Source organism: Mizuhopecten yessoensis, unplaced genomic scaffold (genome assembly GCF_002113885.1).
Source record: "Mizuhopecten yessoensis strain PY_sf001 unplaced genomic scaffold, ASM211388v2 scaffold3229, whole genome shotgun sequence".
Classification (NCBI taxonomy): Eukaryota; Metazoa; Mollusca; class Bivalvia; order Pectinida; family Pectinidae; genus Mizuhopecten; species Mizuhopecten yessoensis.
This window is the reverse complement of record NW_018404940.1, coordinates 1,871,915-1,888,208: the sequence shown is the minus strand read 5'-3', so window position 1 is coordinate 1,888,208 and position 16,294 is coordinate 1,871,915. Positions and strand designations below refer to the sequence as shown.

Below are 16,294 nucleotides of genomic sequence, written 5' to 3'. Positions count from 1 at the left end.
TAACTAGAGGCCAAGACCTCAATAAAAAACTGACAACCATCACAGGCACCGGAGACTCGTAAGCCCCGGGCACTACTAAGTCACAGCCAATGGGAGATGGGGACTGTGGCAGGGAGACCCTCTGTCACCATTAGTATTTCTATCTTTGTATGTCAAATAATACCGGATCATTAATAATAATCAGACTATAGGTAAGATGAGGGATGTACAATGGAGCGACTCTTTGTCACCAGGTGAACACTTTTATGATTAATATTTATCAGTTATCGTCTACTATCTACTAAATACTGTGAAAACCTTTGTTTACCGACACCTGCATTCAACAACATCTTTCATTTTAAGAGGATTTTTAACATTTTCAATGACCCTTCTCACAAAATTCACTTTGAGATGAGGGCTTCCCTCACAGTTTTGTTTTAGATTTTATATATTTACAGAGCTTACACTTTCAAAATGACTGATATCAACTTATTTTGCTTTGGAACTACCTGAAATTCCTGGGTCGACTGATAAATATCATTAATGCAGAATAAACAATCAGAGTCAAGTTTAATGTCCGATACAATTCAGAAAATCGTGACTGTCTTACGATATTTCTTCCGTCATAAGTACAAAAATATCGTTATTATACAAGCTGATATGACTTATATACACAGAGGCGTCAAAACTCTGACAAATTATCTAGCAGTAAATATCAGGTGGTTTGAGGAATGTGGGTATAACAAAATACCACTACTGGTTCATTATCAGTTGATTAGCGGTGTGAACCCTTCAGAGATAAGCTGGCCAGAAAGGCCAATCATTGATAAGATTATCATGTTACTCAACACAAGCGCGGCCATAGAGTTTCACAGGTGAACCTACCATACAAACTATTATATAATCGCAAGTGTGAAGCTTACATTTGTCAAAATATGGATTAGAGAAAATTACCCAACCTTTATAAACTATCAAATAATCTTTGTGTAAAGTTTATATTTGTCTAAAATTGGATTAGACAAAATTATCAAGGATAACAAACGTGAAATATGTTTCATTAAATGTTTTGTGTAAATTTCCAATATAGATAACAATAATTTCACCACATATGTTACCACTAAGTTTTCTCATTTGTGAATGTTTGCACAATACCAGCTAAATCCAGGACAAACTTGTTTGAAATAAAGGATTTAGATATTAATACACCTGTCTTCACCCTCCAACCCACTTACATAAAGACAGAATTCCACCTGTAAAACCAAATGAACTAAACATAATGATAAAGAGATTTAAAATAATTAGTTTGACCAGAAAACATGACTCTACGCCAATAAACAAAGCTATCAACTAGGTCACCAATTCCCTTTCAACCACCTGTACTATTTCGTTGATGAAACATCTACAAAAACAAAAGAAGAAAAAATATGTAGTCATTTACGTAAATATAACTAACTTCTGCGCTTACCTACCCTCCTGATCAAGTGGTTCTTTGACAATGACATTTTCACTGAAATGTTTGAAACTGGATTCTGATCACAGCGGTCAAAAGACAGGTGTCCTATCTCCTGTTGACCTCATTGGCCTTAATGAATAATTGATTTGACCTCCTTCACCGCATAAATTAAGGAGTATAGGTGTTAAACCAGGGTCGTCATTCATACATGGGACAGCCCTGAGTGTTCATGTCAAGTGGTTCATTAACGTAAACAAAACAAGGAATGTTAGTGTGAACTCATTAATTATCAATTAGACTACCACACCAAACGGTTCATATTAAAGAAAGGAAAGACTGACAGGTTTTGTTTTCTCTTTGAAATAACATGATTATGGAGTTCATCTCACTTTCTCATACTTAGATAAATAAAGGTCAAAACATTTACACAATGTTATTCCTATACGAATGACACCTTGATTTTTTTCCCTTTGAAACATATATCAAATATATCAAAATATATCAAATATATCAAATATATCAAAATAGCAAATATATCAAATATATCAAATATATCAAAATAGTAAATAGTTGATATTTTAGGTATCTGGTAGAAGTGGGCATGTAGATGGAAAAAATTCCAACCACCCTAGCTCTCAATTACATTTTTTTTTTTTTTAAATTTAGGTTCAAATATTTTATTTCCAGTCATTTTTTTTTTCATAAATATGTATATACATATACTGCTTCCAAGCAGAGATATATATACATATATAAATATTTTGATAGGGATGCCAGGGTTGGGGAGCCCTGGAGTCAGCCCCTGAACAATACGATGTCCTAGCTCTCAATGACGATGTAAAATAAAATCGATTTATGATCATAGACCCAAAATAAATTTCAGTAAAGAATGACTCTATTATACACCTTGCCCATTTTAATCTTTCTATATTTGAAAAAAAATAATATAAGAACACAAATCTACAAATATAATTTAACTTGCGGATTGAACTTCATCAGTGACAAAATATTTGTCTAGACATTGATCTGTAACATCACATGTCAACTTCAGTTGTCCTGAACCATGGCCTGTCTGTGGTCAATCCAGACTGACCGTTTAGGAACTTAAGCACTAACTATAAACAGTGGTTTTGAGGTTTTAAGATATTGCACTGATACACCTACATGTATAAATAAGTCATGTAACCACTGACCACAGAGTGTTCAAGGCTCGTCAGGTCCCGAGCCACGCGCACACAGAAAACTTTGTTGAGAAATGGCGACAGATTAACCTTGTAAGCTCATTAAGTCAACAATACAAACTGTCTATAAGATCGGAGAAGTTACGGGTCTTCTAGTGTGTGCAGATTAAGAAATATCTACCCACATGGTGGCACCCTGCTGTCGAGTACATTGGATTTCCTTTTTTTGTCAACGTAGAAACGAACCCAACGACCCCACCAATAAAACTACATCTTATAATTAAGCATTATCCCCCTCAATGGTTTGGATGTCCTACTGCATACTATCAAGTAAACAAAACACACCTCCATAATGTGTCCGGCTGCTTAGTGTTCTAACACATTCTTACTGTACACCCGAGATATCGGAGAAGCTAATTTCGGGGAGAATTGTCACGTTGATAAATGTCCATATGTCAACATAAGGGTGAACGAGTTCCTTTTTATGTTTGTAAATAAATAATAATAGCCGATGTTTTTGTGGTCATTGTGTTCTTCAACTAGCTTTTTTATCGTCGCTGACACATAAAAGAAATGTCATCGTCAATTTCGGAGGCTACTTTAGGACATATCATTATAGTTAATGAATTTGAAAATCATTATAATAGTTTCATGATTGCTTTGGTTGATTGGCCAAAATACCCCACCAATTTTTCGTTATGTTTGAATCTTTACATGGTCAAACTGGACGATGCAAATATGAATTGCCAAGGTCACCAGTCTACATTGCACCTGGTGACCTGGTGTTCATTAAAAGACCTGGTCGATTCTGAATTTCACAACATTCTTTGCAAAGAAACTTCTCTTGAATAAATATTTCATACCTATTTCAAAAATTGAAATGAATTAGAAAAGTGGTAGCTTGTAAATAGTGAATCTCTTTTGACTACCCAGTATAGTGTTATGTGACATTTGGGTTGCATAAAGCTGTGGAGCTTTCCTAAGAAGTCTTATCAATGTGATTTGTTGAAATTAAAAAACAATCAATATCTTCACATGGTTCATCTTTTCAAAATCAAATTGTACTTACTTTTTTTATATCTTATTTTCCAATCATTTTTGAAAGTGCTCTTGATTGACAAAAATCAAATAAAATGAGGCTCCAGTTGAGAATTTGTGATCACACAAGTTCAAATGTTCCAGCCAAATTGCTAGTCACCAGAATTACTGAGGTCAACTCTAGGGATTGAATGAACAGTACATCATCTGACCAATACAACAGTCTACTTTTAAATGTAGGTTCCAATTTCACACCTTTGGTCATCCTTGTGTCCAGAACCATGCAGTTGCTATGACAATGGGGGAGTCACGCCCCGACAACAATGTCCTACATATCACACTCCGTAAACCATGATTCCCTGGTCAAATTTGAGTCCAATAAAAGTGGCATTAATTTTTTGGTCACCCTGAGGTTTTATCGTGTCCATTAATGTAACAGTGTGACCTTTTCTACCTTCATTGATGAAAACCAAATCTACCATGAACTTGATGAACCCAGGTGGTAGTTTAATGTCGGCCATTAAACAGCCTGAATACCCAAATATCTTTATCACACACATCAAATCAGACATATACCCAGAAAGTTTCCAACATCTAAACTCCTGTGGCAAAATAAATGTATTTTCTGCTTAAATTCACATATTTGAACTTATACATCTCTTTACAAGGTCAAAATCAATCATGCTACTTTTATTTCCAATTACCTTATCAGCCTGCAAAATGTTGATTGCATTTATTTTATATAACTTGACCAATTGATTGAAGAAACTTTTCATACCTGGAATATCAAAATGAGACGTTTTAACTTCTTATATGGTAGATATTTTATCTATTTCAGAGACGATAAAACAGAAGTCTCCAGCTGTGCTGAGCTATATAATTTCCAATGATACTTAATTCAGAAGCATTTGTACACATGTTAAGTTTTAATTTCACTTCTACATTACAAAAATATATTTAAAAAAACTTTTTATGCATACAATTTTTGAAATATTAAATCTCAAAACAAGGAACCACATGTGGCGACTTAAAATGATTAACTGTTGAAAAACATTGTACTATGTTTGTAAATCATTGGCAAGTTATTTAAGTATGTTACTAGGACAGTGAAAATATAAAAATATAGAATACTAGGTAGTTGGGTGGTACATAGGATAGCGCACTCCCCTTTTACTAAGACAGCTGGGGTTGATTCCCTGATAAAATGTAAAAAGATATTGGATCACCGGCCCTGATCACACAGGTTTCTTCAGGTACTCCAGTTTCCTCCTGCTTCCATCCAGGCCAACATGAATAATTAATATAAGTTGTAAAAACTTGTTCCATAATCCTTATTAAATAAATAAAGTTTATATATATGAAATTCTGGGAAACAAAATTAACATTCTCAAATGTATTTCCAATTAAATAGCAGAACTTTTATCCCATTTTAGTAGAGAAATAAAAATCTATTTTAACTTACTTTTTAGGCCTGATGGTAATTTTAATGTATACATTCGCCTTTATATCAATTTATATTGCTACCAAGGCCTAGATATTTTTTTGGAAGAAATAAAAATTCCTTTTTAATTTGATTTTGATATTAATTTTCATTTCTTTTAATTGAATATGAAGTTTTGATTCTGAGATAGATAGGAATGTGGCTTCTAAATAGAGAAATATTCTATTCAAGTTAAATTTTTTCTCTTGCACGAATTCACATTACCTATCCTAAAATGTAACGTACCAAACTATGACCTTCAAGATTTGTAAAAACCGTAGTACTGTATCTCAATTTTTGTCTATAAATTCCCAATATCATTATATAGATAATAACACGCTAGTGACCTTCGTGAACAGGTATTCATGATCTTAAAAACCCTTTAAATAATATATCTAATTATTGCCTATCATTCTGTGATTTCATCAAAACCCAAGGACATTGTTTGGGGTTAGGACGATTTTGAAAACACAGGTCACCGAATTCTGAATTGTCATCTTGACATCGAAGAATGACTGTGCAATTTTGTACAATTCTTACTCCACAGGTTTTGGCTATCTTAAAAATCTCTATTTCACACAAATGAAAATATTTTAATAGATCTCAACAAAATGGACCTGTGTGGATTCCTCCGATTTGATTATGTATTTAATCACCCATTAACATTTGTAAGGGCAGGGATTCCAAAAGAATAGGACCTCAACCCATAGCCAATGGCAACTTGTTTTCTGTTAATAGATAGAGAAACACACAACTCAAAATGCCATCATTATTATCTATGACAGTAGGTGACAAATCCAATATTTTCATACATTATTTTAATTAGAGAATTTAAAACAAATCAGGATTATTTGTTAATTAAGTTCAAGTTCAAGTTCTTTATTACTTTAAGTCGGCTGACTTTAATTATCAGTCATAACATACATACAAAACAATACAGAGACAACATACAATATGATACACACACACACACACACAGACACATACACAATTCAACTTTTATTCCTTAAGTTTGACCACTTATTGGATAACTATACTTTACAATAAATTACAAATGATATATACGTATATGTATTGTGCAGTCAACACTCATTATCACACCCACATCATTATTGTGCATTCAACAATCATTAACGCTCTCACATCATCATCATCATCATCCCCATCCTCTTCATCATCATCATCAGCATCATTAACATCTGACATTAACAACAACAACATGTAATCCGTAATGATACCAATGTCAATAATACATAAATAGACATTTATATAAATTATATCGATGTGCATGTTTACGTCACTCGTGCCTTATTTGCCTCAAAAATGTATCTAGCAAGTTTACGAATAATGCTGATATTATCAGCACTTAGTAACTGTACAAGTTTAAACATTGAATGATTTCGCCAGTAATATGGTTTTATGTATTTTACTCTCAGAATTAGTAGAAAAACATCCATATATACAAAGTTGTGGCCCTTTGTTTATTTCAATAGTGATTTATTTTGCTGAAGTAGCGGACTATGGATTTTCCAAACTCTAAATCAGTAAATACTGTCTAAAAGTAGTTTCCCACATAAAAAAATGGCAAAATGCTCCCAATACTTCATTTAATGACAGCGAGCTCGTGAATTCTACCCCCTACTTATCACCTGTTCGAGTCCGGGACAACTTTCACTGACAGCAGAAGGCATCATCTAGTACATAGAAGTTGACCTTTCGACCTCTTTTCAAATCAATCATGGTCCCCTTAGGGCCTATGTTACATAATGAGACAATGAGGTCAGGTGATCCACCCACCTGATAATTATAGTTAACCTCGTCAGCCAGGTAAACAATAAGGGCATGCAGTTATACCTATAACATTCTTCAGGTGAGTTTAATTGCAATCCTTTTTCTTTTGTCACATCAATTTCCATATTTAAAAAAATTGTGACAAATTATAACTGTCATGTGTACTTCAGAGGATAATCATTCTCTAATATAGAATTTAAAAACATGTAAATACTTCTACGGTCCACAGGTGTCTCGCTATCCCCTGGGGGACAGATGCCAGAGAGACAGATACGTTAAAATAATCTGTCACCTGACGTGTGTTTCTCTACCTCAGTAAACCAAGTACTGATCTCCATCTTTCAATACCAAGCGTTGAACAAGTTTGTAATCTTCACACTATTTTACCTATCGCTAAAAAAAATCTTTCAGCAAGATTACATTTAAATTGTGTATCTTTCCCCCTTATGCTTTCAAATTATCTTTAAAAACTAGATTTTTTTATAAAACATACATATACCCCACTCCAACTTTTATAGAAAAGGGAACCAATACAAAGAATTTCAAAGCAAATGGAGCTAAATGCAAATTGGAAAATATAGGTCACAGTGACCTACTTTGTCATATTAGTGTAGTATACTCCTCAAGATGTAACCACATATAAAGTTTGATGGAACTTTTAGTCTCGGAGAAATAGAGCTTAATGTAAAGTCTCTAACCAGAATGTATAGATCGATAGACGGTACATTGTCTGACCGACCATCAGTAGAGGTATAAAACACTTGATGGCTCTCCACACTTTGTTGCCTGATCTTAATTAAGTGTTTGCTTATGGTTTTTTTATCTCACAATATAACATATAGAGATATATCTATATATACTGCATCCAGACGGGTGGTGTTCATTTCAGTTTTGTTATTCAGGGTTGCAAGTTTTGCGTTAATGTGTCTATGATTGTATCAATGTAGTAAGCTAGGTACACTGAGTTTAATTATGTGTTTACCAGGTGCACAGAGAGAAAAAAGCTTAATTAACGAGGTCTACAGCTAATTACATTAACACTGGGTACCTGTAGCTGATTTCTCCAGGTACGTATAAATTCTCCCAGTTACCGTAATTAGTAAACAATAACAGAATGTACGTGGTCATTTCTCTATCGAGACATATGTATATATCACTGCCTTTGGCCATGAACTTGACACAAACTACCCAGCTGTATAGATATGTACCACTTATCTATAAATAGGAAATCATCCTGGTACAAAGCCTGCAGCTTAACAAAAAGTCATCAAAATCATGCCAGTTATATTTTTGCTGTATAAACGATGACCAAGGCTTCATATTCTGTCAGCATCATCAATTATCTAATTCAAAAACAGCTGATTGGACAATTTTCATTAGCCTTAGATGACCACAAGCAACTTCAGCCAAAGTACAAAACTATTCTAGTATAACCCTAGGGAGTAGGCCATAGCAAATTAATAGATATTTTTTTAATTAGCTAAGTAAAATCTCTGTTCATAGATCTGCACTCCCAGCCAACGAGGGCAAACATGGTGATCATATTTCTGAGTTTTTCTTATCTTTGTAAGATAACCAACTGCCAACATTAGGAAACTTTATCATTTCTATACAATTTCATGTAAGAAAGTAATTATGTTAATAACGATAACCATCTTACCTGTCTGACAAAGATCTACCGGCATGATCAGGTTGTAAGTCAGACCACCGAATGTGATTTCACTTGACAATAAAACGTAGTAGTCCACCTAAATACTTCCATTATCTAGCGAAAGTCAGTTCCACTTGAAACTTAATATTGACAAAATTAAACTGAAGATACTGATGTAGATATCAAGATGATTTTATCTTAATGAAATATCCTACAGGTCTTCTCAGCAGAATAACATAAATACACCCTTGTAAAATGAAAATAACTACCTAATATGTCAACCCCTGTCCCCTTTATCCATTTGCAGTCTTGAACATCCAATTTCTTTACCATATAACTTATAGACTAACTTGAAAAAATGTCAATTATTGCCTTTTCCATTTTAGATTCTTAAGCATGCAATTTTTATTGTAACTCTTCCAAGGGGTCACTTTTACAGTAAAGATGGTATAATATAACAAACAAGTTTCAATGGAAATGTTAGAGGTATATCACAACGTCCCATTTTTGACAAAGAGAAATTTGATGAAGTGTATAAGATTTCCTGTATACAGTGACTGAAGGTGATTAACAGTGAACGAAGACTTACCTAATAATGGTGTAAGATTTACATTATGTATATTACATTAAGATTGCTTATTACTTTACAAAAGTTAAATAATGATTACCATATCACATTTTCCTGGCCAGACAATAAATTTCTTTACATGTGTTTTTCAAAAACAAAATGACAAAAACACATTTAGAATCTAACAATAACAAGAATCCTTCGGAAGTCAAGCTGGATCCTGTGTCATCTCATGCTGTTTAATCTACAAACAAATCTGTAATCACCACAAACCTTCATAGAATCCTACATTTGTTCCTTAACAAAATATCTTCATGAGCTCGAAAGCAAACACCGTGTATTTCTCCAAGTCCAGCCGAGTTCAAACACAACTTTCTGTAAGCCTACACTGTTACCAAAGGAAATGTCACCCCTCCGGACACCAAGAACTAATTAAAAGGTCAAAAACAGAGGAAAAGAATTCAATTCATTTTGTCTTCTAACTGGCAGGAGTTTGCCTCTCAGTCGCACAACAATAAACAGATGACCTACTTAGCCTAGATTATTTCACGTCAAGGTTAAACTTCGTGTCATTCTGTCAGTGAATACAACAGAGTTACGGGAGATATTTCAGCTCCATTTCATTCGGCATGCAACGCAAAAGAATTAAACTTTTCAGCTTTACTGAGTTCTCTTACAGTATTGTTCTACAGTTTACAGGTCAGAGCCCAATTTATATATCTGTCAGAGTTCTAATTCCCTCACAATAATAAATGTATATTTCATTTTCTATTCTAAAGTTGTCTGAACAAGTTGTATTGTGTTTGATTTCAAAGCCCAAACATGTCAACAGTACATAAAAGTACATTTATTACTTCAACAGGTACATGTAAATATGGCTGACATGATATAGCAAGATAAGTAATGCTTACAGTGAACTTTCAGCACCCGTAATCCTGTCAATATTGAATAAAGTTTCACCCTGAAAGATTCCTGTATAAAGTTAAACAGTGCAATCATCCCTAGTTTTGTGCATGCAATAAACAAAATTCCAAAGCAACAACTATATAGACCTGTGATATATTTGAAACCTTCTTTGTCCTTTTTCTAAAAAGCTGTCTGCGCTCGATTTAGGCCATTCATTTCATGAAATGCGGTCCTATACAATTAAAATCATATTATGATAAATGATAATGCTCAACAGTTAAAAGTGGAAAGATGGCCCTATATAAACATTAAGTACCCATACATTTCTATGACAAAGCCACGTTCCGCATTAAATGTTCGCTGTGCCGTGATGGGCACTCAGTCAATATATTATACCTAATACATGTACGGTATGTTACATTACATAACAAAATGAACGCCACTGTCATGCGATCAATATCATCCAGGTATATAGCACCACACAGGTATAGCGATACACACACACAGAAATCTATTGTACCAGTCAATGTGGTTTTGTTCCAATATTCATAACTGTGGTATCCCTCATGTTCAATCAAACCTGCCTGGTGCATCACACAGAATCCGGGTTCATTACGTGAAATACAACCTCACTAATCAGATTTATAACTAATAATTCTTAAAAAAAATATTGATTAATATTTGTTTTTAAAAAGACTACAGATTAGTGTGGGCTAATGCATTCGCAGAGAGCCGCACCCCGAAACACCTGGAGGATGAAGATGTGTAAAACCAGGAAAATGTTTGCTGTTGAAAGTTCATGAAAACATGAACTTCAGTAGTTTACAACTTACTCATCATTGAGAACCTGGATGACCTAATACACTTATATATATTATACCAATTCAATTTCCCCCACCTAGAAAAAACAGAAATTCTTACATCAATGCTTTATCAAGAATCTTCGACACATTTCTACCTTGTAGATTAACAGAGGACAGCAAAACTGTATTTATTTGGCTTTGAAGTATCAATCGGTGATAACACCACATTTTAAAAATCTTCCACTCAGATTGCATTAGCTAACGAAGCATGATATTAGTCTGTGTGTACTCCATCCCAAAGGGAGGTCACTGAGTTCAAGCAAATCAATGGAATGACATCTAAAAATAGGAATCTTATCACAGGATATCATATTATCTTTTATCAAAAATCAAAAATAGATTTGAACTTCAAGAAATACGGACATTTTTTTTTTTTTATCTTTTATCAAGAATAAAAAAAAGGACTGAAAACTTCTAGAAATTCTGACAATTTATTTGAATGTGTGTAAGAAATTTTCTTGCTAGGTTTTCAGACAAAGACTAGTTTTCAAACAGATTTAAATTCAAGAAATTCTTGTCATTTTTCGGGCACATTCTGCATATTTTTTTCTGCAGAGTTTTGATACCTATTACTTAGTACTTAAAGGTCACTGGCATTTTTAACATTCTACCCCTCACATAATACTGCTCTGTTAAAAGGTCACCATACTGTCTTCTGATAAACAATCTCCAACATCAAAACACTGCTTGTTACCACTGTGTCAAAACTCACATAATGTTTCCATTGATTGAATCCCCAAATAGCAGTGTATTGTTTTCTTGAACTCCTAACCCACATGGACCCTGAACATGGCATACGGCTACTGAAACTTACACATAAAATCTAATTAAAATATTTCAAAGGCCCATGTAAATAGTTCAAAGACCCTAAATGTTTTCACATAAAAATCGTCCATTTTACAACATAATTTAGGTCAGAAGTCATAAAAGTGTAAGTAAACTTGTTTACCTGTAGAATTCCTCCGTCCTACCTGTACTGTACCCATGGCTTAAACTATCCACGGACATAATAGCTCCACGAACACCCCGGCCCGTTATCTCAATAATCCTACATAATTTCTCCTTATAATCACGTATTATCATTTACACAAACTACCCAAAATTCACAGTTTTGTGAGACCTTTTCCAAAGACCAACAACAAAACTGGCACTCCTTTGTGAAAAACAAATATCATCTGGCCCCAAAATTGAAAGTACACCTGAAATATTCCTACACTTTTCTTTAACAATCTCCACGTTAAGCTGGAATTCTTACCTGCCAACAATGATATCGACCATGTCATAACCGTTATTCTGCGATATCACCACCAGTACCAGTGTTAATTCCCATTTATCAAAATCCTGTAGACTACCTCTTCGGCTACGTCCACATTGCAGTATTATGAATCATAAAATCCTTAATGTGTAAAGCACTTGAGTGACCAAGACTCCTAACATACCTGTATCCGTGTAGGAATTAATATCTCACGGTAAACACTGCTGGTATCGTATTCAATCTGTCATGAAACTGTGTCGTCATTAGAATATTGTGACACAATCTTTTCATAAAATGGGGAAAAACTGTCATGAATTTTTACCACATACTTCCTCGGAGTCGTAAAACACTAGCATGAATACTACACACTAGCAAACGGTATAAGTCTACTTAGGTGGATAAATCTCTCGGCACTAATGCCAGCCCACCTATACACACTTGACAGTCACCTTATACCAGGTAATTTACCTGACAGCATGCAATGAAGAGTTCGTCTGATCCGAGTCAGGAGAATGTTTTGTTTATATATATACACCAGGTAATGATGTATATAGATATCCTTCACTTACAAGGGAATTATAATTATAATCGAAACTTACAACAATTATATAACATTTTTATTACCTACAAAGTAATTTATATACATACACCTGGACTAATAATATTATAGCAATAAATTCATCAAAATTCCGAGATTACGAAGAAAATGAAAGAACAATTCAAATTATTACAACATACCAAATTATATTCATGTAATTAAAATTGTATAAATCAAAATCAAAATTATTTGAAATGAAATAAAATTTGGGTAAGAAAAAGGTTTTTGATATATAACGGTGAACAAGTTGACATGATTGATTGATGTCCATCAATATTAACACCTAAATTTATATTTTCCAACACCTGCTTCGTCTCAGCAAACTCTGCTAATCGTTAAATTCTTATCATATGAAACTGATGAATATTAACAAAGAGTAAATTTAGCCGAGATGCACACTGATTTTATGAAGAATGCCCTAGAAATATTAACATATTTGCATATGTATGATTTGGTAAAGTGACATCCTGATATCCCGTACATAAAAGGGCTGCAGCTACTAATTAGAATGGCCGTGTGAAGAGAGCTAATGATATACGATACAGAATAATAATGACACAGTCATGCCAATGTTTATACCCCCTATAAGGAGACACAATGACTGTTTATGCATTCTTATCACATCCTGGGTAATTAGGAGCTTTATTATGATATCCAGGTGAATGTGTTATTGTGTTGATCAATATATTGCCCAGAGGAGTTTTTTCGTTACAATAAACCATAAGCTGGTATTATCTACGATGATTAAACTCTTTTATACCTATACGTGCATTTAATCTCCTCCTTTTTTCTGGGTTTTTACGGCATAATGAGTTCACCATGCAAGTTCAATAATCTGTTTACCTAGTAAATAACAGTTTGTATCAATATTATTGATATTCTTGTGTCAACCTTTAAGACTATAATATTTTCATGTATCTAAGAAAATGTAATGATTCATTTTGTTCTAAAAAACAGTGTGCCTGGTACTTTGGTTCATATGACAAATTCGCATTACATGACATACAGCTAATCTCCACAAATATATAATGTGATTTATGTTTATAATTATCATTTATGGACTATTATTGAGATGAACCTGATAGAAAGCAATATTAACAGAGACAATTTAAGGTCAATATCACTTTTCTGATCTAAATAAAAGTCCTTAATTGTTTTATTAGATATGAAATGGTGTTTTGTTATCATTGATAAACACTGAAAAATAGATATCTGAGATAAAATATACCATAATGCACTTATTTTATTTTTTTAATTTTCTATCAGTATTCAGCCGATCACTTTGTGTTACACCCTTACAAATTTGAAACTCCACTATTACCTCTATCACTCTTTGATATGTGTAAAATTGAAATTCCTCTTAGAAAAATTTCAACAAAAGTATCAAAGAAAGCAATTTCCAATCTTTAAAATGTTCTTAAATTTTAATTTGTCCGAAGGGTTGGAATTTTGCCTCAAATCTTTTATTTCCATTCGACTTGTTTATACTTTTGTAACTTGTATGTTGAAAGATTCATTGTGATATGAACAGGAGTTCTTATTAAGTGACCGAATTCTTGAACACAGTTTCTTTATTGCAAAGCTGCCTGCATGTTATAAAGCTGCATAATTGATTTGGAGCAAAATATTGCCAGGTGTGCACATTTTGGTGTATTCAAGTACCAGGCAGTATTGAGATACAAATACTGAAGTTCAACATATCAAATACATATTTACTAAAATAAAAACTTTCCTATAAGTTTTATATTCCATATTTAAATTCATGTGTTCTTTATACAGACCAAATATCTGTGCTTGATACTTCTCTATGAGAAAGGGTTTTAATATTACTCCATCATGCAGACATATTCTTAATTTATGAGCATTAGTCATGAATGTTGTTACAGTTCATAACGATTGGTTCCTGAAACCTGACACCATATCCCCGCCTGTCAATCAAATCTTAACCATATACAAGGTCCAATGTACAGCCAATCAACCTGGTATCACTCTAAAAAGAAAATCCTGAATTCTATGACGAATCTCTTCTTGACATTTGACCGACCACCTTAACAGACTTCATTATTTATGTGTTTTTCTGATATTCTGATTTAAAACTTTCCTTAATTAGACAAATATAACAAAAAATAATCTTTTGCAGTTTCACTGATAGACACAGTCACTTTTCCATCTGTTCGAGTTAGGATGTCCAGAATTGTTTTCCCCATCTGTAAAGTCTATCATTGGTAGGGTTATGACATCAACCAAAATTGACGTGTGCTGATCTGTCCAGTAAATAGCTGTGTTTAGGAACTTTTTAAGTCTCTACAAAGGAAAATACAGTTCTGGACAGCTAAGTAATGTTTGCTGCACAAGTGTGTCAACTGTAACCACAGATAGTCCACATCAGATTGCCTTAAAATGTCTCTGCAGTATTTTCATCCTTTAGAGCTTGATACAGACGGGTTCCATTTGATTTATATTCAGCAACTATTTTAGTTGACTACACTTATTTCATTAATAATCAACCTTTTTTTAAAGCAAAAAGTTTAAAAACAATTCCACGGTTATGTGATGACCACAGAGTATTTGCGAGGTCAAGTCAACAGGTACAAACCATTCACTATTGCAACTTTTCTGAGGACATGGCGTACTTAAAAACTTTTTCATCCCCGTCCTTATTGTTGACAGTCCACTTCAACATTTCAAAGTATCGATAAACAAGGTGTGAAAAGGAAATAGCGCCTGATATAAACACTGCCAGGTAAATAAACACCCCTGAAATGCTCGTTAAAGGTAGTACCGCTTTAAGTTTCATCACAAGTGAAGAATTTTTACTTCAAAACAAATTGTGCAAACTTCCTATTAGTGGACTGATAAATACAGCCCCAACCCAGAAATCTTCTAAATTGTACTGAATTAGTGTATAAGTGCTGTTATATCAATAAATATTTACACACAACTGACACAAGAGATTGAAGTCCCAAGCCATGTGACTTATAGGTAAATAAATAACAACTTAGTCAATGATTGTGCAAGTTGGAAATTAAATTTTAGCTTAAATGTTTTAAAACAATTTCAAACCAACAGGGCAGATTTTACAGAATTTTCGCAGCACAGTGAATGATAAATTTTCTTGATGATTAAACAGTGACTTTCAATTCTCAGCTGACGAATGAGGTGTCCGAAAACATAGCCTCGAAAAATCAAAGTCACGATTACATTTAATCCTTCGTAACAACAAAGTTTTTACAAAGCAAGAAAAAATAGAATGTTGACAAAATAGGTGGCAGAATGCGGTATGTAATGGTCAAATCGGTTTGATCAAACTTACCGAAGAGTTGTTTGTGTTGGAGTTGTGACCAAATGGGCTTCGTGAAGAAAGTCGGTGTAAATATTTTTCTTGTCACAAATGGTATGTTTGATTTGAAACATAATGACCTGTTTGTTTTTCTCAAAGAAGATTTAACATTTTTCATTGTATCCATTTCATTAATGTCACTTGAACTAAAAACTCGGTCAGAGAATCGTAAGAAAATGACATGAAAAGGA

At 33.5% G+C, this 16,294-nt stretch overlaps 1 protein-coding gene across 4 annotated transcripts in view; it reads right to left on the bottom strand.

Annotated features, from left to right (window-relative positions):
* LOC110447164 overlaps positions 1–16,294 on the bottom strand; it is a 207,253-nt gene that overhangs the window by 62,114 nt on the left and 128,845 nt on the right. Inside the window, exon 1 of one of the 4 annotated variants that reach the window (XM_021492676.1) lies at positions 12,166–12,315. The exons of the other annotated variants lie outside the window; for them this stretch is intronic. Within the exon in view, the coding sequence (XP_021348351.1) occupies positions 12,166–12,188 (23 nt within the window). The 5' untranslated portion in view covers positions 12,189–12,315. Of the gene's footprint in view, positions 1–12,165; positions 12,316–16,294 lie in introns of those variants that run through there. 4 annotated transcript variants of the gene reach the window in all.